The 21,505-nt window shown below is 39.5% G+C and overlaps 3 protein-coding genes across 4 annotated transcripts; all 3 read left to right on the top strand.

The window, feature by feature from the left end:
* The first annotated feature begins 760 nt into the window (after positions 1 to 760).
* LOC104415728 (E3 ubiquitin-protein ligase AIRP2) lies at positions 761 to 3,109 on the top strand. Of its 2 annotated transcripts, none has more exons than XM_010027068.3 (5): positions 761 to 1,333; positions 2,097 to 2,259; positions 2,352 to 2,418; positions 2,515 to 2,728; positions 2,841 to 3,109. In XM_010027068.3, the coding sequence occupies exons 1-5, from the start codon at positions 1,251 to 1,253 to the stop codon at positions 3,043 to 3,045; spliced, it is 732 nt and encodes a 243-aa protein (XP_010025370.2). In that variant the 5' UTR covers positions 761 to 1,250; the 3' UTR covers positions 3,046 to 3,109. The 2 variants fall into 2 exon arrangements, with proteins under 2 accessions (XP_010025370.2, XP_010025371.2); XM_010027069.2 differs by having other exon boundaries at positions 761 to 1,595.
* Positions 3,110 to 5,413: 2,304 nt separating this feature from the next.
* LOC104415726 (two-component response regulator ORR26) lies at positions 5,414 to 9,847 on the top strand. The gene is made up of 5 exons (XM_018861807.2): positions 5,414 to 6,825; positions 8,106 to 8,258; positions 8,376 to 8,768; positions 8,895 to 8,971; positions 9,190 to 9,847. Exons 1-5 carry the CDS (start codon positions 6,690 to 6,692, stop codon positions 9,730 to 9,732), a joined length of 1,302 nt encoding a protein of 433 aa, XP_018717352.2. The 5' UTR covers positions 5,414 to 6,689; the 3' UTR covers positions 9,733 to 9,847.
* A 7,150-nt stretch (positions 9,848 to 16,997) lies between these two features.
* On the top strand, positions 16,998 to 21,206 carry LOC104415725 (two-component response regulator ARR11). Its single transcript, XM_010027066.3, has 5 exons — positions 16,998 to 17,666; positions 18,948 to 19,100; positions 19,218 to 19,610; positions 19,737 to 19,813; positions 20,032 to 21,206. The coding sequence occupies exons 1-5, from the start codon at positions 17,531 to 17,533 to the stop codon at positions 20,989 to 20,991; spliced, it is 1,719 nt and encodes a 572-aa protein (XP_010025368.1). The 5' UTR covers positions 16,998 to 17,530; the 3' UTR covers positions 20,992 to 21,206.
* The last annotated feature ends 299 nt before the right edge of the window (positions 21,207 to 21,505 follow it).

The raw sequence follows: 21,505 nt of genomic DNA, 5'->3' as shown, positions 1-21,505 counted from the left end.
TCACGGTACAAACGGCGCAAAGGCTACACACCGGAGCGTAGTAGACAGACACTGTTCATACACTCGTTCACTTTGTTCACTTTACACTGTTCAAAGATCAGAAGCACTTTCACCGTAAGCACCCCTATAAATACACCCTCTCGACATAGAAGAAGGGGATCGAAAATTTTCCAGATTTCTCTCTTCTCTCTCTCTCACTTGTAAACCCTCATCTCTTCCATCTCCATCCTCATCTCTTCCATCTCCAAGCTCTCTTACCTTGTATCCCCTGGTTTCAAAGTAAGTTAGTTTTCACATACATAGTTTTATACAGAGTTATCAACTTACATGATAGTTGGTTAATCATTTCTTGTAATACACATCAATACTCCCTAGAGTGCGGATTACCGCCCTAGTGGATGACTTGATGCTTTAAGTTTCTGCATCTTCCAATACATGTAATTTCAACTTTTCAGCATATATACATATATATATATATATATATATATATATGTATGTATGTATGTATTATGTAATTTTAGCGTAGAAGGACATTAAATACTTTTTTCTAAAAGTTTAACAAATCACTATAAGGTCGGTGGGAAAAGCTAAAAAGCAAAAAAGTTGGAGGGTTTTATACGTCCTTTTTGTTTTTTCCAAAGAAAACAAACTGGGTGGCTTCCAAGGTTACATCACTGCTGAATGTAAAGGTGGGATTTCATATCATACTCAGGCTTTCAGCTGGAGAAAAACCAACTACTTTTGACTGTTGACCTGTTCAGCCAAAGGCTTGGTTTGACTGCTGACCTGATATGATACGCCAGTCACCGTTGCTGATCTGGGTCAAGAAATCCTTGCTCTGAGTTTCTGGATAGAGTAATCACAGGGGCAGCAGGTCAAACTGGCGTAATAATTCTGGATGTTCTTGGAAGCTAAATGGCTTATGAATGTTGTTAGGAAGTTGATGGAGGAAAGGTATAATGAGAAAGGTATACATGCATGCATGCACGAGAGAGAAGGCAATCCCTTTCTTTGCTTGCAGCGTGACTCTGCAAAATGTTTCTTGTTTGAAGGCAAAGCAATCTGTCCTCAATTTCTTAGTTATCTGCCCATCTCATGTAATCGTCCTGCATAAATCCTAAACATGGCAAAGATCAAGGCCATCCAGGAAAAAGCAAATCTTCATTGGCTTCAAAGTTCAGACAGTCTCCCCTCCTTTTGTCTCTTTTTTTTCACTGCATACACAATTCATATAAGGAGGGAAGCAAAAAATGTGGCAAAAGAGGCCGTTTAAGTCGTCCTTCAGCGACTCTGTCAAAGCTCTTGAAGTCGACATACAGCATGCAAATAGCATGTAAGTTCTCAGTTAGCTGCCCATCGCATATAATTGTCTTGCATAAATCCTAAACGTGACAAAGATCGAGGCCATCCAGGAAAATCAAATCTTTATTGGGTTCAAAGTTCAAACAGTCTCCCCTCTTTTTGTCTCTATTTTTCACTGCACACACAATTCATGAAAGGAGGGAAGTGAAAAATGTGCAAAGGAGGCCATTTAAGTCGTCCTTCAGCGAGTCCGTCAAAGCTCCTGAAGCCGACATACAGCATGCAAATAGCATGTAAGTTCTAACCCAAACTTTAGGCCCACGAACCGATGGTTTATATGCACGTTCTTGGGCATGATGCAAGGCATTGAGTAATTGATTTCTTGGCAACCTATTCGGTGAAGACACGGAAAGGTTAAATGTGTTTCATGGTCTTCTTATTTTTCTGTTCTTGCTCTTATTTATGTGTTTGTTCATGTCAGTTTTCGTAGATAGGAAGGTCGGGTCATAAGAAATTCCGAGGTTGATGAGCCTGCACTTTGCATTGTATAAATCATTTAAGCAGCCTTGTCAGTGGCTTGATGGTGAAATAAATTGAGAAAGTCACTTGCTGTGTCCAATTGTTTTCCCTTGTCAATCCCAAAATCTTGTGTCGAACTTATTTCCTCCCCAGAAAACTTGAAGTAAATACTCTCTATTCATGCGATCTGTTACCTGGTAAATGAAATTGCCCTTTTGTCCTCCTCACTACTACCTCTCATGATCATCCTGAGAAGAAACCAATGATTTCTGCAGCGCGGCAGCCCTGCCGAGAGACAATTGTGGCGATCGTATCCAAATGAGGTTGTCCTACAGTCCATTTGCACAGGTTTTCCTCTTCCTGATGGACTGGATGGACTATAGTTGCACGGATACCATCCCAACTCACTTAGGCCTTCTTAACGTCCTTGTGAACAAGGTAAAATTCGGGCTTTTCCTGGAAAGTTTTTCATCTCGTATTTGGTATTGTTCGCCTACTTATGGTTCTCTGTCCTCCCTGCAAATCTCCAGGTATGTCTCGATGGCATGCCCCGGATGTCATCAAAAGAAGCGAAGGCCTCTCTCAGGGAATTCTATGGTCTGTGAAGAAATCCATTTTCCCCAATAAAAGTAAATAATCAAAATTTTGATTTAAAGATTAATTAACTGAACCAAGAAAATTTTTTTCTTGCAGCTGTTATATACCCTTTACTGAAGCAACTCAAAGGCGAGTTTGCCAGAATTGGAGGTATCAATAGGGCAACCCCGGAGAGAATAGAAGGCAAGGGGGAGTTCTGCAATAGAGAACTGGAGAGAGATGACGAATGCGGGATATGCATGGAAAGTCATGCGAATACAGTATTGCCTGATTGCGGGCATTCCATGTGCATTAGCTGCTACAATAACTGGTGCTTGTTCGTTTTTGCTTTTGTTTGTTTTCTAACAGATTAGCAACATGTGTTGTGGTTCCTGAAAAAAGAAGAAGAGGATCTCTTGTCTGATCCGTGTCTAAATTCTCAGGAATGCACGGTCTGGTTCTTGCCCTTTTTGCCGAGGCAGCTTGAGTGGAGTTACCTCTGCTGACTTGTGGATTCTTATGAGTAAAATTGACGTGGTTGACGCATTTACTCTTGCCATGGAGAACCTAAGTAGTTTCTACCTTTATATCGAGAGTCTATGTGTAATAATACCGGCACCACATATCCTTCTAGATTACATGATCTGACCTTGAGAAGGGCTTGTTTTGACTTTTGTCGTCCTTACAAATAAAAATGCGAGGAGTTATTGTACATAGTGTTGCAAGTGAACCAAGAAAAATTCTCCTTTTCAAATCTTTGTTTTAACTTGTGTTTGTGCTGTAATCTACCAGTAGGAAAGACTAGAAAGCTCTGGCTTGCACAGTTCATATGCCATCGCTGCATCAGTGCTTCAAGCACTTTGAAGGAGGCATTGTCCGAAACTTTGAAACATTAAAAAGCTAAGTCTGGCAGTGCCAATAATATAAAAGCTAACTCTTGCTGCGCAGGCTGAGAGGTTTCAGAGGGAGTCCTGGAATTAACAATCCTCAACCATCCACATACACAGTCACTCGTGTGACATGCTTGTTCTGAGCTTATGTTTAGATTACATTGTAGAACAAATCAGAACTAGAAATGAAGCCGATGAAGCAAGCAAGCACCAATTTTGATGCTTTTAGATTGGTGGTTAGTGTCTGACCAAAAGAAAAAGATTGGTGTTTGGTGCATGTTACCAAAGGTAGTCAAGAATTTAATACTGGTAAGTCCTGGTTGACTGATGTTACTCATGGTTCGAACTTGAATGTATCTTTCAGAAAATAAAGTAGAGGAGAAAGATTAGAACAGGTAAAGAAGCAACAGGCTGAAGCATCGTGGGAAGAGCATTACCAGACCAGAGCATATTCTTGCTTTTGAATTACATTAAACAAAGGCAAAAAGCAAACACTCCACTAAGAGGAAGATGCCTGGAGTTGGTCCATCCCCAAATTGTTAGTCACCAATCATTCTACCTGCAATTTAAAATAATTCCCCATTCCACATGAAGGGCTTTTCTTTAGTGGGCATTTTCCTTTCAAAGTCGGCTCAAACTTTCATTCAAAAGCTCATTCTCTCAACCCCACTCTCAAAAGCTTATGCCCATAGTTGAGCTTATCAAGCAAGAATTTTGAATGGAGAAAAACCAGTCACATTCTACATCATCCCATGTATTGGAGAATATGTTGGTTAATCCACTAAGAAAAAGGCCTCATCAAGTGTTGTCAGTTACTCTCAAATCACGAGTCTGTTTGCTGCATAATGTGCAGTCCATTTGGAAATCTTTACTTTTGTTGCTTCAGAAAATCTTAAGTGCTTATCAGTGCAAACAAAGGTTCTTGGTTTTGTTTTGTCCTTTTGCTTATGAAGATGATTTTGCAGAAAGATGACACCTTATCAGGATTCAGCACAAGTGTGGGAGCAAAATAGGACAGTTCTGGGCTCATCTATTTCCTGTTTGCCTTTTGCATTTGGGTGTAGCCTCAGTTAACCGAAACTAATAAAAAAAAAAAAAAGACTAGCTTGCTAGTTCCTGATTTTAAATCCAAGCTAACTCCTTTCTAAGAGATTCATTCATTATTCCCATGATTATACGCCTATACCAACCTTTTAACTGTGCCTTATTCTGGAGAACAAAACTGTCCTTTTTAATTGCAGGAAAGAATTGATTGGGTTATTGAGTTTGCATGTCATCTGCTAGGTCGGCATTATGAGTATCACTAATCATTAGGACCTAATGCTTCTTTATGACTTGCTTTATGCACTTGATTATAACAATTGCTGACCAATTACTATTGGAAAGAACCCCCTTTGCAAGTCTAATTTTTATGATACGACACATGGTAAATCAGGTGTGTGAAGCACGCTACACCGAGATGAAGACAATGCATATACTTTGAGGTTTCTAATTTGACATTGACAAGGACGTTTTGTGCCCCTTGTAATTGTATTGTGCTTGAAGCTTTTCTGAGACCACAAGATTCCAGCACTTGCTGAAAAAGAAAGGTTTTTTTTATTTTATTTTATTTTATTTTGATTCTGGGGCATTCTGTAGTCAGTTTGATTACCAATCCACCCAAAATATTCCCTCATAAATGAAAACACTTAATAACCCACTCAACTCAAGGACACTAGGCCTTTTGAAGAAGTGGGAAATATGGGGCATCTGGGCAATGAAAGGTATCTGTATGTTTCACACTTTTTTTTTTTTTCTCATTATTCTAAAGTTGCTGGAATTAGGAACAAAATTTGACAGATTTTGTGAGTGAGTGCAGAGTCTTGAGCACATGTCAAATCTGCAATAGTTCAGAGAAATGAAAAGTAAAAAAGAGGTCACCCAGAGGTGCCCTCGATCCTTTTTTATTCTTCTTCTTCACCAATTGAACGTCCATGGCTTCAAGTGCAGGTGGTTGAATTCTTGACACCATTTGAAATGATCAGTTTAATGAGATGATCTCAACCATTCTCAGTTTCACTGCTAATCCATGCCTTCAATTATGTAGGAAGCAGATTCAGCAGGAAGATTTAAACATGCCAGACATTTTTCCTAATTTTTCAACATTATATCTCCCATTTTATTCTGCCTTAAGAGATTTTTCGCAAGGAGATCAGCTTTGACCTGTCTTATGAAGTCGTGTATAAAGACTAGCAGTTTGAGAAGGAACAGAGTACTCCGAAAAAGCATGTTAAGAATGAATCATCAGAAGCTTCTTGGACTGTTTCTTTAGCATAAGGCCACATGAAGATATTTACGCGGAGAAATTCGTTGCAGAAGGTGAAGTGAAGAGGCAGAAAATGACTTGGACCAAGTTCTCTTATGGTATCAAAGCTGAGGAACTCGAGTTCAAATTTTATCAAGTGGTCTCACAAATTCTCATACACTCATTATAACTTATTAATCCTCGCCGAATTCCGAATTTGGCAGTCTTGCATCCCACTTGCGTCTCATATAAAATGGGGTAATTACCGAAGCATACAGATCCATGCTATCGTACTGGTGTCTTAAAAGAATGGTGGATACATTTTTACTCTTTGGTGAAGAAGAGAAATAGACTTGTTCACTTGAACAGTTGTTACAGTTACAACAAGATGCTTTCTCCACTCCGACATTCTCGTTGTTTCCCATCATTTTGCTTACATAAATCATTAACAACAGTTACACAGTTGTTGTCTGATTCTTCTCTCCATTTAGTCTAAACGCCAAAGTGCTCACTCTCCCTGCTCTGTCTACTCTCCGTTCCGTTCCTCCATAAAGCTTTCCCTTTTTAAACTCACACACAATGTCATTTCATTTTCAGAGTTATACCCACAACGAAAGAAAGGCAAATTAATTCTGGCATAGTTTCAGGGTTTTCGTCTTTAGACTTTCACCCTTTACTTTCCGTATTATTCTAATTTCGCCACTCCCATAAATTGGCTTTCTTGCACCATTGATGCACCTGAAATCTCTTGCAAAACTTACAAAATATGTTGACGTTAGAGATAGAGAGAGAGAAGCCGAAAGAGGGGATAAAAGCTGGCACGAGGCACAGGGACCGTTAGCTTAGCCGGCGCCAATATTCGATGAGCTTCCTCTTCCTCTTCCCCTTATAACCAGACATCAAAACCCCCCCCTTTCCTTTCTTTTCAAAACTCACCAGGCCACCCACAGTTCTTTCCCACTTCAGACTCTCTCTCTACATCTGCCTCTGGATAATTTTCCGTTTTCCACAGAAAGGGTCCTTTTGTTTCTTGTCCCTAGTTGTTCATACATAAAGGTTTGTATCTCTGGGAAGCAGAGATTTCTGGAGGATCTTTTGTTGGCCTTCACTTTTGATTGATGATGGAGAGCAGCAAAGGCTTCTCTTCTCCTCGGAGCAACGGGTTCCCCACCGGATTGCGCGTCCTTGCGGTCGATGACGACTCCACTTGGTTGAAGATCCTCGAAAAGATGCTCAAGAAATGTTCTTATGAAGGTAATGGTTAGAAAAGGAAGTTCCAATTCTATGTTCTTGGTAATCTGTTCTTTGCTGGACTCTGCAATAATCAAGAATCATCAAGTGTTTCTTTGTATGCAATTAGTTGTTCAATATAGCGTTTCTGTGAGGGAATTCCAATAATCCCCATTTAAAGCCTTTGGATTTGGAAGCTGCAGTGTGTACATGCATAAGGCTCAGAAAGGACAACGTTTAGCCTAAGGATACTGATGCTAGTCCAATTATTTATGCCGGGTTTCATTCCTTGGCCTCGGAATTCAGTCAAGATGAGACTCGTTTGAGTAATTGTTCCTGATATCCGACGTTTGAATGGATGACTGGACAGATAATATGTGAACCAATTCAATTAGCAATGAATAGATGCATGTATAGAGAAGAAAAAAAAATGTCCTTGTTGATTAGGAAAAGTATGTTTTTCATGACTTCAACAGCCTGAGAAGAGCTCAGAGGTTGCGAGCTGCAACCATATTACTATATATCCCCAGTGGTTATTTAGGAGCTAAAATAGCCATGGTTGAAGACAGTTAGAAAACAGTTTTGACAGAAGTTCTTAAGTACTTCCCTCAATTCCTACTGTCCAGCAACCTAGTCTTTCTGACGAAAGTTCCATGCTTTAAATGTTAATGGTTCCAATTATATGTTTGTACACACTAGATACATATTATGAGTAAAGAAATGCATCCATCAAATTGTTGAGCACCTTTATGAATGCAGAAATCCACTAAATTTGACGCATTATTTTGAAGTTGTTAATGTGTGTACTTACACATATGTCCAAAAAGTGCTGTTGATGTGCTAGTTAGTCATTAAGGGCTTAGAGTTTGATCTATAGTTACAGTGAAATTAATTGCATCTTACATGACCTTGGGCACCTGAAACTTTAACTTTTACAATCGTTAGTTCTTGGGAACAATTGCGTGAAGGCAATTGGAAAGTTTCTCTGTTCACCCGTTAAACTGGCTGACGAAATGGCTGATGAATTCTAATTCACTAAGAGATTCCAAACTTATCTGTCAACTGAAAGACCTCTTGCGTGATTGATTTGGTGTTTGTGATTTAGTTTATGACTATTCATAGTTGCTCATACATTAAAGGACAAACCAGAACTTTGTGGCACTTATAAGGCCGAAGCTCATTTTTGGTCTTGCCTAGATTGCTGCCAAAGAACTCATTTTAATCCTTAGTTATTTAATAATTGTCATGCGCACTGAGATTTTGTAACTTTCTCACGTTCTGCTTCTCCACCGTTCTGCTTACAGTTACCACATGTGGTTTAGCAAGAGACGCCCTGAAACTGCTTCGGGAAAGGAAGGGTGGATATGACATTGTTATTAGCGATGTTAACATGCCAGACATGGATGGCTTCAAACTCCTAGAACTTGTTAGCCTCGAGATGGATCTTCCTGTAATAAGTCAGTACTTTGTCGCTGCATATGAACCCTTTTTCTCCTTAACACCATTAATATAATCGAGAAGTACCGCTCCTTGAACTCACTACGTGAAGTATCTGTCTTTACTTGAATGGACAGTGATGTCTGTGGATGGGGAGACGAGCAGAGTTAAGAAGGGTGTTCAACATGGGGCTTGCGATTATCTCCCCAAGCCCATGAGAATGAAAGAGCTCCGCAACATATGGCAACACGTCTTTCGAAAGAGGGTCCACGAGATAAGGGACATCGAGAGTCACGAAGGTCTTGAAGATCTTCAGGTAACGAAAAGCGGGTATGATTGGTTGGATGATGGGCATTTCTATAGGGGAGAAGATACGTCGACTCCGGGAAAGAAAAGGAAAGACCTAGAAAATAAGCACGACGAGAAAGACTTGACCGATCCTTCATCTTCCACTAAGAAAGCTAGAGTAGTTTGGTCTGTTGATCTCCATCAGAAATTTGTGAGAGCAGTGAATCAGATTGGATATGATGGTAAGTATGAAATTTTTTGTTATGACTTATCAAAAGCTCCTCTTTTTTCCCTGACAAGTAAATTGAAGCACACAAGCCAATATTTTTATTCCCGAAAGGATGTAACATGTCTTGTCTGTTCCGCAGAAGTTGGTCCCGAGAAAATACTGGATTTGATGAATGTTCCATGGTTGACAAGAGAAAACGTTGCCAGCCACCTGCAGGTACATACCCTCCCTAAAATCTGGCAATGCTTATGCTAGTTTGCATTAAGTTCAATGCCTTGCTATTTTAAGTAGTTTAGTTTATAAACAAGTAGTTGTTATCTAAAACTCATGTTGTAAACCGACACTAAACTGAGCAAGTAATTATAGACCACAGCTTGCATTTCTTTTCTTGTTCCATTGGATTGTAAAGGCAGTGACGATCTTGCTTTATGCAGAAGTACCGGCTTTACTTGAGCAGGTTGCAGAAGGAAAATGATCTGAGAATTTCTTATGGTGGGATGAAGCATTCGGATCTAAACCCACAAGATGCTGCCAGAGCATCGAGCCATCAGAACTCCATCAATTTCCAGCAAAATGATGCTACAACTGGCAACTCAAAATTTGCTGGCAACAACTTGCTCATCCAGAATTTGGACTCCAGAGGCAATGAATTCCACACCAGAGGGACTATCATCACCGAGACATCTGGTCCAGGAATTAGTCTCTCACTCTCTACGCTGGAGCAGGAAATGGACTTCACAGCGTTTGATAGTATTACCCCGAGATCGTACTCCAGGAGAGAAATTCCAGGAATCCAAAACTTGCGCCGCATCATCAACCATATTAATGGATTCAGGTCCATAACCATGGGTTCCAATGTACAGGATCAAAATTTGCCCCGCATCATCGAGCTGCTCTTGGCCATAATTCGCTGGCTGACTCTTTTCTTCCAACTTTTCCTTTTCCTCGCCTTCTTTCTCTCTCTTTTTTTTTTTTGAATTTATTTTTCCTTCTTTTTGGGTCTAGGCATCGTGGTCCCACACTAGAACCTGAGAAAGAGACGGATTCAACTGGTGTGATTGTGCTCATCTAAATGAAAAAATCATTGCAATAGTCTTAAGCTCATTGAAAGGATGACAATTCAGCCGTTCCAGTAAATATCAATAGAAAAATCGTTGAAAATTGTTGATGTGGATGTGAACTTTTATGCATGGCACGGTTGGCATGACATAAATAATTTTTAAATATTTTTGAATTTTCTTATCATTTTTCTTTTTTCTCTTCTTTTTCTCATATGAAAAGAAAAATGAAAATTACCCTGAATCAAATGTAATTTGATGCTAATTTCATATATACAAAAAGAAAACTTTTATGTAGGTGAGGTTTTATTTCGAAAGTGTAAAATTTTTCTTTTTAACAAACGTAATTTGTCAATCTAAATCTCTAATTTTAAATTAGTTGAATGTTAACTAATTAGACTTTTGCTTACGCATGCTAAACAATAATGTTACTATTGGGAATTAAGAAATACGAGCATCTTTCATTTTAATGTTTTCAAAAAATAATTCCGTTGCTCTTGTTTATTTTATAATCTATATTAATCTGTTGATATTTAATTTAACTATACTGTCCTGGCAATAAAATATAATAAGAAAAATTACTAGAAGTTAGACGTGACCAATATTGTTTAATAAACATATGTATTACTAGTAAGTGTAAATTTTGATAAAAAAAATTGTTTAAATAAAGTGAAAACAAGTTAAATCATTTTGTTATTTGCAAACGGAAACAAAAATAAACATAGCCAAACGACACCTAGTTTGCCCTGACCATGGCTTGTTGGCTTTTTTACTTTTATCATGTTTGTAAATATTTGTCCTGTTAGTCAAAGTAAATCGCCATATGTGTAGGCAATCTTAGATTTAGAATGGAAACTTTGAGATAGTTATATTTAATATGGAACGCCTAGCATAGGAGGACATCGAATACTTTTTTTCTAAAATTTTAACAGATCAATGCAACTATTCTTAAGGTCGATGGGAAAAGCTAAAAGCCAAGTTGGGGGCTTTAAGATTACTATCTCCTTTTTGTTTAAACACGTCCTTTTGTCTTTGAAATAAAACAAATTGCATGGTTTCCAATGTTACATCACAGCCGAAAACCAACCAATTACTTTTGACTGTCGACCTGTTCAGCCAAAAGCTAGGTTTGACTGTTGACCTGATATGACATGCCAGTCACCATTGCTGATCTGGGTCAGGGAACTCTTGCCCTCCGAAATTCTGGATAGAGTGATCACGGGGCAACAGGTCAAACTGGCCTAATGATTCAGCATGCTTTTGGAAGCCAAAATGGCTTGTGAATGTTGTTAAGAAGTTAATGGAGGAAAGGTATAATGAGAAAGCTACACATGCATGCACGCGCGTGAGAGGTCATACCTTTCTTTACTTGCGGTGTGACTCTGCAAAATGTTTCTTGTTTGAATACAAAGCAATCTGTCCTCACTGCCTATCTGATATAATTGTCTTGCATAAATCCTAAACATGACAAAGATCAAGGCCATCCAGGAAAAATCAAATCTTTCTTTGCTTGCGGTGTGACTCTGCAAAGAAAGGTCATTTCTTGTTTGAATAAAATGTTTCAAAGCAATCTGTCCTCACTGCCTATCTGATATAATTGTCTTGCATAAATCCTAAACATGACAAAGATCAAGGCCATCCAGGAAAAATCAAATCTTTATTGGCTTCAAAGTTCAAAGAGTCTCCCTGTCTTTTTCTTTTTCTTTTTTTCACTGCACACAATTCATAAAAGAGGGAAGCGAAAAAGGTGGCAAAAGAGGCCATTAAGTCATCCTTTAGCAAGTCTGTCAAAGCTCTTAATGTGACATCTTTGAATTAACTCACTCAAGATATTATCTCCTTTGATTTATCTTATATCGAGCCTCACGGTTTTGTCCTTTGGAGTATAGGTTCATATTTTCTTAGAAGGTCACTCATTATGATAATACTCTAACTTGGGCTTACTTAACTTAAAAATTCCAAAACAAAGGTTGTCATTATATCAAAAGTGTACTTGTGAGTCAATCAAGTTTTTACATATATGTTTCATAATCATTCTCCTCTCGTTTGGTGCGCAATTCAGTTTATTCATGCCCTTTTGCCATCCTAAAAGCTTACCAAGAGCAATTCCTTGTCTAGGCTGCCTCTCCGCTAGAGTCTCTCTAGCCATAGCAAACACTTCATGCCATTGTTAGATTGGGTAGTTATAGGCCACCAGCTTCCGTCTAATTCATACCCAAACCAAATATACCTACCGGAGGGAGTCCCTCTTTGATACCATATTGTGACATTTTTGAATTAACTTACTCGATATATTGTTTGCTTCAGCTTATCTTATACTAAAACTCACAGTTCTGTCTTTTGATTTACAGACAGAGTTTACCTATCATAATAGTACTCTAGCTTGGGTTCACTTTCCTTTGGAGAGTTTTGCCATTAAGTTGCACTGACAATGGCTTGATGGTGTCATAAATTGAGAAATCACCTGCTATATCCAATTGTTTTCCGTCGTCAATAACAAAATCTTTTTTCCGAATTTATTTCTTCTCAAGAAAACTTGAACTAAATCCTCTTTCTCGCGGTTTGTTATATATTAAAAATTGAATTGCCCTTTTGCCCCCTTCACTGCTTCTCTCTCACGATCATCCTGAGAAGAAACCGATGATTTATGCAGTGCGGCAGCCCCGCCGAGTGACAATTGTGGCAATCGCATCTAATTGGGGTTGTCCTACAGTCTATTTGCACAGTTCTTCCTCTTCCTGATGGAGTGGATGGACTACAGGTGCACGGATACTGTCCCAGCTGACTTAGGCCTAGCTGACGTACTTGTGAACAAGGTAAAATTCAGACTTTTCCTGAAGAGTTTTTCACCTTCTTGTGGTTCTCTGTCCTCCCTGCAATTCTCCAGGTATGTCTCGTCGTCTTGATGGCATGCCCTGGATGTCATCAAAACAAGTGAAGGCCTCTCCGGAGTTCCAAAATAAAGCTTGATGTTACATCAAAAACCTTGTGTGAATTAATTCCAATTTCCACACACACATATATACATATTAGAATCGCTTTTCCCCTATTTGGTTCATTCCTACCTCCTTCGCTATTCTAAAAGCTTGCCTGGGGCTGCTCCTTATCCAAACTCTCTAACCCCATCAACCATTCCCTGCCCTTGTTGGACCGGGTCCCTACAGAAGGATAGAGAGCTCTGGATTGCACAACTCATATGCCATCACTGCATCAGTGCTTCAAGCACTTTGAAAGAGGCTTTGTCCAAAACTTTGAAACACTAAAAAGCTAAGTTTGGCAGTGCCGATTACATAAAAAGATGACTCTTGCAATGTAGGCTATGTGGTTTTGAGAGGGACTCCTGGAATTAACAATTCTCAACCATCCATTCACATAGGCACTCGTGTGACATGCTTGTTCAGAGTTTATGTTTATAATACATCATAGAAAAAATCAGGGCTAGAAACGAACACCTGATAAAGCAAACAATACACCAATTTTGATGCTTTTAGGTCGGTGGTGAGTCTGACAAAAAAAAAAAGAAGTAGAGAAAAATTGGAGGCAGGTGGCATGTGGCATGTGGCCAAAGGTAGTAAAAAATTTAATTCTGGTAAGACCTGGTTGACTGATGCTATTGATAGTTTGAACTTGACTATATCTTTCAAGAATTGACCTCTGTTACCTAGGCATGATCTCCTCGGACTAATTTAGAGTTTGCAACATCATGGGTAAGGGGCATCTGACTTGAAATGATTGGGCCTCTGGTGAAAACGGGTACGGATTGAAAAGCAAGTTTGACTTTGACCGTTTCTTAGTGATTTGGCGCAACTTCCATACTAGAATCCGACAGTTGGACCAGTTTAAGCAAATCGTATTCTTCAGACTAATTTATGCAGCTGTAAGTTCCCAAGTGGTGAGAAATTGCTTTTGGGTAAGAGAACACCACGGAACCTTCCGGAAAAACAGAAAAATTAATGACTTTGAAATATTTATTTATTTAAACAGTAGATCATATTTATGCCGACTATGAGATTTTATGCACACTATAAGCTCAGTGTGGATAGCCACTTTGGAGCCAAATATAGGCTTTGGCATATTCTCAGGAAAAAAATAATTTCCTTGCATGAGTCAGCATCATCATGGGGAGGAGTTAGAAGAAAGAGTTCGAAAAATCATAAATTCTTGGAAAGCTTTTTTCAGAAAATAAAATAAAGGAGAGAATATAACAGGTAAAGAAGCAACAGGGAAGCATGATGGAAAGGGCATTACCAGACCAGAGCATATTCTTGCTTTTGAATTAAATTTATCAAAGGCAAAAAGCAAACACTCCACTCAGAGGAAGTTGCATGGAGTTCATCCATCCGCAAATTGTTTGTCACCAATCATTCTACCTGCAATATAAAATAGTTTCCCATTCCACATGAAGGGCTTTTCTTTAGTGGGCATTTTCCTTTTAAAGCCAACTCAATTTTTTATTTAAAAGCTCATTCTCTCAACCCCACTCTCAAAAGCTTATGCCCATAATTGAGCTTATCAAGCAAGAATTTTGAATGGAGAAAAACCAATCACATTCTAAATATCCCACGTAATGGAGAAAATGTTGGTTAATCCACTAAGAAAAAGCCTCATCAAGTGTTGTCAGTTACTCTCAAATCACTTATCTGTTTGCTGCATAATGTGCAGTCCATTTGGAAATCTTTACTTTTGTTGCTTCAGAAATCTTAAGTGCTTATTGGTGCAAACAAAGGTTCTTGGCTTTGTTTTCTTCTTTTGTTTATGAAGATGATTTTGCAGAAAGATGCCACCTTATCAGCATTCATCACCAGTGTGGGAGCAAAATAGTGCAGTTCTGGTCTCCTCTATTTTCTGCTTGCTTTTTAGCATTCGGGTGTAGCCTCAGTTAACCGAAACTAATAAAAAAACAAAAAAGAAAAAAGGCTAGCTTGCTAGTTCCTTATACTAAATCAAAGTTAATTCCTTTCTAAGAGATTCATCCATTATTCCCGTGTTAATTGGCCTATACCAACCTTTTAACTATGCCGTATTCTGGAGAACAAAGCTGTCCTTTTAAATTGCAGGAATTAATTGATTGGGTTATCAGGTTTGCATGTCATCTGCTTAGAGGCTGCATCACGTGTATCACTAATTATTAAGACCTAATGCTTCTTAATGACTTGCTCTATGCATTTGATTATAACACTCGCCAACCAATTAATATTGGGAAGAACCCTCTTTTCAAGTCTAATTTTTCATGATACGACACATGGTAAATCAGGCGTGTGAATCACGCTCCACCGAGATGGAGACAGTGCATATACTTCGAGGTTTCTACTTAGACATTGACAGGGATGTTTTGTGCCCCTTGTGATGGTGCTGTGCTTGAAGCTTTTCTGAGACCACAAGGTTCCAGCACTTGCTGAAAAAGATAGGTTAATTTTTTTTGCCTTGATTATGCGGCATTCTGTAGTCAGTTCGATTACCAATCCACCTAAAATATTCTGCCATAAATGAAAAACACTTTATAACCCACTCAGCTCAAGTACACTAGGCCTTTTAAAGAAGTGGGAAGTATTGGACATCTGGGCAACCAGAGTTTTCTGTATGTTTCCCACTTTTTTTTTTTTTTTTTTTCCCATTATTCTAATGTTGCTTGAATGAGCAGATGAAAAATTAGACGGACTTTGTGAGTGAGTGCAGAGTCTCGAGCACATGTCAAATCTGCATTAGTTCAGGGCAATGCAAAGTCAAAAGGAGGTCACCAGAGGTGCCCTTGAACTTTTTTATTCTTCTTCACCAATTGAACTTCCACGGCTTCAAGTTCAGGTGGTTCTGGCTAGTGACATGTTTCCTCTCTTATTGGTGAAGAAGGAAGTGCACTTCTTAATCATCTGACAAAGGCGAAGAACCATTTTTTTTTTAATCTCAACCTTTATATATAAACCGTAAAATATAAGATGGACGTGTCGATTCATCAGCTAAAGGCGATGATGATGCGCGACTGGATGCTTCATTTTCAATTTTCAGCCTTGTAGTCATGCTTGGCTTAATATTGCAGGGATATCTTGCCTTGCCATTCAGCGCAAAAATTATGTCTAAGCAAGAAAATTCATTTGGGTCACAGTGTTTGATGATCAGTTGAATTCTCGACATTATTTGAAATGGTCAGCTTATCAAGATGGATTCGAATGATCTCGACCATTCTCATTATCACAGCTATGCCATGGCTTCAAATATGTAAGAAGCAGATGCAGCAGGAAGATTTAAAAACATCAGATATTTTTCCTCAGTTTTCAAGATTCTGCCTCACATTTTACTCTGCCTCATGAGATTTTTCGCGATGAGATCAGCTTATGAAGTTGTAGATGAAGCGTTGCAGTTTGAAAAGGAACAGAGTAGTCGGAATTAGCATGTTAACAATGAACCATCAGAAGCTTCTAGCTCTATTTTTTTTTTTTTTTAGCATTAGGCCGCATGAAGATATACACCGCAGAAGTTCGTCGCAAAACGTGAGGTGAAAGAGGCAAAATGACTTGGACGAAGTTCTACAAAAGACGGAAAATGTTGGGATAAACTCAATCTGCCAGAGCATTAAAAATGAATTGGAACACTGATAAGACGTCAAATCTAGGAATTTAGTCCACAAGGTCGGCTTTCCCATGATTTCATGGCCACTACTACCTTACAAATAGTAATCTCCTCGTTTAATTCTCATGATTTCTTTTCTACTCTGCTTAATCTCTTGAGTTTTCTTCTGCCATGGTGATTCACGAGTCAACCATGGGATGATCGTCTCCCATGATTTCGCCTGTACAAATTTGTATTCTTCCTTCCCGTTAAACGTCGGGATCTGAACACGCGAAGATCCGATTAGTACTTGCCGAATTTGGCAGCCTTTCACCTCCTGAAAAAAAGGGTAAATACCGAAGTATACATGTCCGCGCTATCGTACGTGTCTTAAAAGAATGGTATATTTTCACATTTTACCGAAGAAATAGAAAGAGACTGGTTCACTTGAACAGTCGTCACGGTTCCAAGATGCTTACTTCACCCCGACATTCTCGCGACAATGTCATCCCTTGCAGCCGGTTTGGTCTGATTCTTCTCTCCATTTAGTCCAAACTCCAAAGTGCTCTCTCTCTCTCTCTCTCTCTCATTCTCTGTTCTGTCCTCCATAAAGCTTTTTCCTTTTTCACTTTCACCCAATGTCTTCTCATTTTCAGAATTATACCCACAACGAAAAGAGAAAAGCAATATAATTCTCGCATAGTTTTCTTCTCTTAGGCTTTCACCCCGCCGGATTATTCTAATTTCGGCCTCTCGTAGAGTTGGCTTTCATGTAGCATCGAAGCACTTGAAATCTTTGCAAACTTACAATACTTGTTGACATTAGAGAGAGAGAGAGAGAGAGAAGCCGAAAGAGGGGATAAAAAGCTGACACGAGGCACAGGGACCGTTAGCTTAGCCGGCGCCAATATTCGTTCAGCTTCCTCTTCCTCTTCCCCTTATAACCAGACATCAAAACCCCCCCATTTCCTTTCTTTTCAAAACTCACCAGGCCACCCACAGTTCTTTCCCACTTCAGACTCTCTCTCTCTCTACATCTGCCTCTGGATAATTTTCCGTTTTCCACAGAAAGGGTCCTTTTGTTTCTTGTCCCTAGTTGTTCATACATATAGGTTTGTATCTCTGGGAAGCAGAGATTTCTGGAGGATCTTTTGTTGGCCTTCACTTTTGATTGATGATGGAGAGCAGCAAAGGCTTCTCTTCTCCTCGGAGCAACGGGTTCCCCGCCGGATTGCGCGTCCTTGTGGTCGATGACGACCCCACTTGGTTGAAGATCCTCGAAAAGATGCTCAAGAAATGTTCTTATGAAGGTAATGGTTAGAAAAGGAAGTTCCAATTCTATGTTCTTGGTAATCTGTTCTTTGCTGGATTCTGCCATAATCAAGAATCATCAAGTGTTTCTTTGTATGCAATTAGTTGTTCAATTTAGCGTTTCTGTGAGGGAATTCCAATAATCCCCATTTAAAGCCTTTGGATTTGGAAGCTGCAGTGTGTACATGCATAAGGCTCAGAAAGGACAACGTTTAGCCTAAGGATACTGATGCTAGTCCAATTATTTATGCCGGGTTTCATTCCTTGGCCTCGGAATTCAGTCAAGATGAGACTCGTTTGAGTAATTGTTCCTGATATCCGACGTTTGAATGGATGACTGGACAGATAATATGTGAACCAATTCAATTAGCAATGAATAGATGCATGTATAGAGAAGAAAAAAAAATGTCCTTGTTGATTAGGAAAGGTATGTTTTTCATGACTTCAACAGCCTGAGAAGAGCTCAGAGGTTGCGAGCTGCAACCATATTACTATATATCCCCCAGTGGTTATTTAGGAGCTAAAATAGCCATGGTTGAAGACAGTTAGAAAACAGTTTTGACAGAAGTTCTTAAGTGCTTCCCTCAATTCCTACTGTCCAGCAACCTAGTCTTTCTGACGAAAGTTCCATGCTTTAAATGTTAATGGTTCCAATTATATGTTTGTACACACTAGATACATATTATGAGTAAAGAAATGCATCCATCAAATTGTTGAGCACCTTTATGAATGCAGAAATCCACTAAATTTGACGCATTATTTTGGAGTTGTTAATGTGTGTACTTACACATATGTCCAAAAAGTGCCGTTGATGTGCTAGTTAGTCATTAAGGGCTTAGAGTTTGATCTATAGCTACAGTGAAATTAATTGCATCTTACGTGACCTTGGGCACCTGAAACTTTAACTTTTACAATCGTTAGTTCTTGGGAACAATTGCGTGAAGGGAATTGGAAAGTTTCTCTGTTCACCCGTTAAACTGGCTGACGAAATGGCTGATGAATTCTAATTCACTAAGAGATTCCAAACTTATCTGTCAACTGAAAGACCTCTTGCGTGATTGATTTGGTGTTTGTGACTTAGTTTATGACTACTCATAGTTGCTCATACATTAAAGGACAAACCAGAACTTTGTGGCACTTATAAGGCCGAAGCTCATTTTTGGTCTTGCCTAGATTGCTGCCAAAGAACTCATTTTAATCCTTAGTTATTTAATAATTGTCATGCGCACTGAGATTTTGCAACTTTCTCACGTTCTGCTTCTCCACCGTTCTGCTTACAGTTACCACATGTGGTTTAGCAAGAGACGCCCTGAAACTGCTTCGGGAAAGGAAGGGTGGATATGACATTGTTATTAGCGATGTTAACATGCCAGACATGGATGGCTTCAAACTCCTAGAACTTGTTGGCCTCGAGATGGATCTTCCTGTAATAAGTCAGTACTTTGTCGCTGCATATGAACCCTTTTTCTCCTTAACACCATTAATATAATCAAGAAGTACCGCTCCTTGAACTCACTACGTGAAGTATCTGTCTTTACTTGAATGGACAGTGATGTCTGTGGATGGGGAGACGAGCAGAGTTAAGAAGGGTGTTCAACATGGGGCTTGCGATTATCTCCTCAAGCCCATCAGAATGAAAGAGCTCCGCAACATATGGCAACATGTCTTTCGAAAGAGGATCCACGAGATAAAGGACATTGAGAGTCATGATGGTCTTGAAGATCTTCAGGTAACGAAAAGCGGGTATGATTGGGTGGATGATGGGCATTTCTTTAGTGGAGAAGATATGTTGACACCAGGAAAGAAAAGGAAAGACCTAGAAAATAAGCATGATGAGAAAGACTTGACTGATCCTTCGTCTTCCGCTAAGAAAGCTAGAGTAGTTTGGTCTGTTGATCTCCATCAGAAATTTGTGAGAGCAGTGAATCAGATTGGATATGATAGTAAGTATTAAATTTTTTGTTAGGACTTATCAAAAGCTCCTCTTTTTTCCCTGACAAGCAAATTGAAGCACACCGGTCAATATGTTTATTCTGGAAAGGATGTAACATGTCTTGTCTGTTCTGCAGAAGTTGGTCCCAAGAAAATACTGGATTTGATGAATGTTCCATGGTTGACAAGAGAAAATGTTGCCAGCCACCTGCAGGTTCATACCTTCCCTAAAATCTGGCAATGCTTATGCTAGTTTGCATTAAGCTCAATGCCTTGCTATTCCAAGTAGTTTAGTTTATAAGCAAATAGTTGTTATCTTAAACTGATGTTATAAACCGACACTAAACTGAGCAAGTAGTCATAGACCACAGCCTGCCTTTCTTTTCTTGTTCCATTAGATTGCGAAGGCAGTGACGACTTTGCTTTATGCAGAAGTACCGGCTTTACTTGAGCAGGTTGCAGAAGGAAAATGATATGAGAAGTTCTTATGGCGGGATGAAGCATTCGGATCTAAACCCACAAGATGCTGCCAGAGCATCGAGCCATCAGAACTCCATCAATTTCCAGCAAAATGATGCTACAAATGGCAACTCAAAATTTGCTGGCAACAACTTGCTCATCCAGAATTTGAACTCCAAAAACAATGAAATTGACACCAGAGGGACTATAATCACTGAGCAATCTGGTCCAGGAATCAGTCACTCACTCCCTCCGCTGGAGCAGGAAATGAAATTCACAGCATTTGATGGTATTACCCCGAGATCGTACCCTTGGAGAGAAGTTCCAGAAATACAATTTCACCAAGAAAATGCTGGGAATCAACCAGAAGATTGCTTTGGTCACGTGGCTGGGCCTGTAGGTGGCCTGCAGAATCATGTCCAAGTAGATGAACTACTACCCATCACGTCCATTAGTTCGAGAGCACAACTGCCCAACCCAATCGAAACTAAGCCTTTGAATGTTGATTATGCAATCAACAGCTTTACTCAGGCAAGTCCGGTGAAAACGAGAATCGACTCTTTTCCCCTACCCACAAAAAGCCACATGGGAAATCAACAAGCCATTCAGCCCCCTTCAATCAACACACCAATCATGGAAAGTCAGGGCTTTAACCCGAGCTGCATTACTGACTTGGAATCTTCCCGAAGGAACTTTTCTTCAACCCCCACTGAGTCACCTTTTACATCTCCCGATGAGATTCTACAGGTGGGGTGGCTTCAGGATTACTCCACATGCCTTGGACTCCAAAACATAGAGTTTCCAGATTTTGGGGACCCAACCATCATACCTGGAGTACCGGTGCACTTGTACACTGCCCTGAAGTTCGACTATGACCAACCCTCCGACCAATCGGAGTTACCTGTAATAAATCAAGGTCTGTTCATAGCATGACCGATGCTCTAGTAGGATTTGTCGCTTCTAGATTGTCTGCTGACCCATCTAAAAGTTTTGCTTCCTCTTTAAGGATTGCGCTTACCATCATCCTAACAAGCTGTTAGGAGATTTAATTATGGAAACATGTACGATGGTGAAGATTGGCAGATGCTAAGCTAAACGAAGCTTGCTTCTCCAAGTTTGGTCGACGTGCATCAGTGCATTAGTTTTGATATCGTGTGAAGGATGGCTAGCACACAGGTACATAGGTGCGGGTAATGGCTATGCCTGCCCGACACTAAATCTTGGACACTTTGCAATCAAAGGAAAGACATTTAAATTATCAGAATACTCTCGCACCTCATTCTTCTATGCTTTTTCTGGCCACGGTTTGGTTTCGTTCATCTGTAATATTAATCTAAGCAACATATATGTCATTAAGTAAACTGAGAGAAGTTTTAGGCACAAGTTGAGGAATGCTAAGCTGAACTAGGATTCGACCAGAAAATACGAGGCATTGCAAAACTTTGCA

The sequence above is a fragment of the Eucalyptus grandis genome, chromosome 8 (genome assembly GCF_016545825.1).
Source record: "Eucalyptus grandis isolate ANBG69807.140 chromosome 8, ASM1654582v1, whole genome shotgun sequence".
NCBI classification, from domain to species: Eukaryota; Viridiplantae; Streptophyta; class Magnoliopsida; order Myrtales; family Myrtaceae; genus Eucalyptus; species Eucalyptus grandis.
The sequence above is the reverse complement of the archived record's forward strand: the minus strand, read 5'-3'. Positions and strand labels throughout refer to the sequence as shown.

Coding starts and splice junctions, on each gene's coding strand:
- LOC104415728 (XM_010027068.3), top strand. CDS start 1,251: ATGTGGCAAAAGAGGCCGTTTAAGTCGTCCTTCAGCGACTCTGTCAAA. Junction 2,419..2,514: donor CTCTCTCAGGGAATTCTATG/GTCTGTGAAGAA, acceptor TTTTTCTTGCAG/CTGTTATATACCCTTTACTG. Junction 2,729..2,840: donor ATTAGCTGCTACAATAACTG/GTGCTTGTTCGT, acceptor CTAAATTCTCAG/GAATGCACGGTCTGGTTCTT.
- LOC104415726 (XM_018861807.2), top strand. CDS start 6,690: ATGATGGAGAGCAGCAAAGGCTTCTCTTCTCCTCGGAGCAACGGGTTC. Junction 6,826..8,105: donor CAAGAAATGTTCTTATGAAG/GTAATGGTTAGA, acceptor TTCTGCTTACAG/TTACCACATGTGGTTTAGCA. Junction 8,259..8,375: donor GATGGATCTTCCTGTAATAA/GTCAGTACTTTG, acceptor TTGAATGGACAG/TGATGTCTGTGGATGGGGAG.
- LOC104415725 (XM_010027066.3), top strand. CDS start 17,531: ATGATGGAGAGCAGCAAAGGCTTCTCTTCTCCTCGGAGCAACGGGTTC. Junction 17,667..18,947: donor CAAGAAATGTTCTTATGAAG/GTAATGGTTAGA, acceptor TTCTGCTTACAG/TTACCACATGTGGTTTAGCA. Junction 19,101..19,217: donor GATGGATCTTCCTGTAATAA/GTCAGTACTTTG, acceptor TTGAATGGACAG/TGATGTCTGTGGATGGGGAG.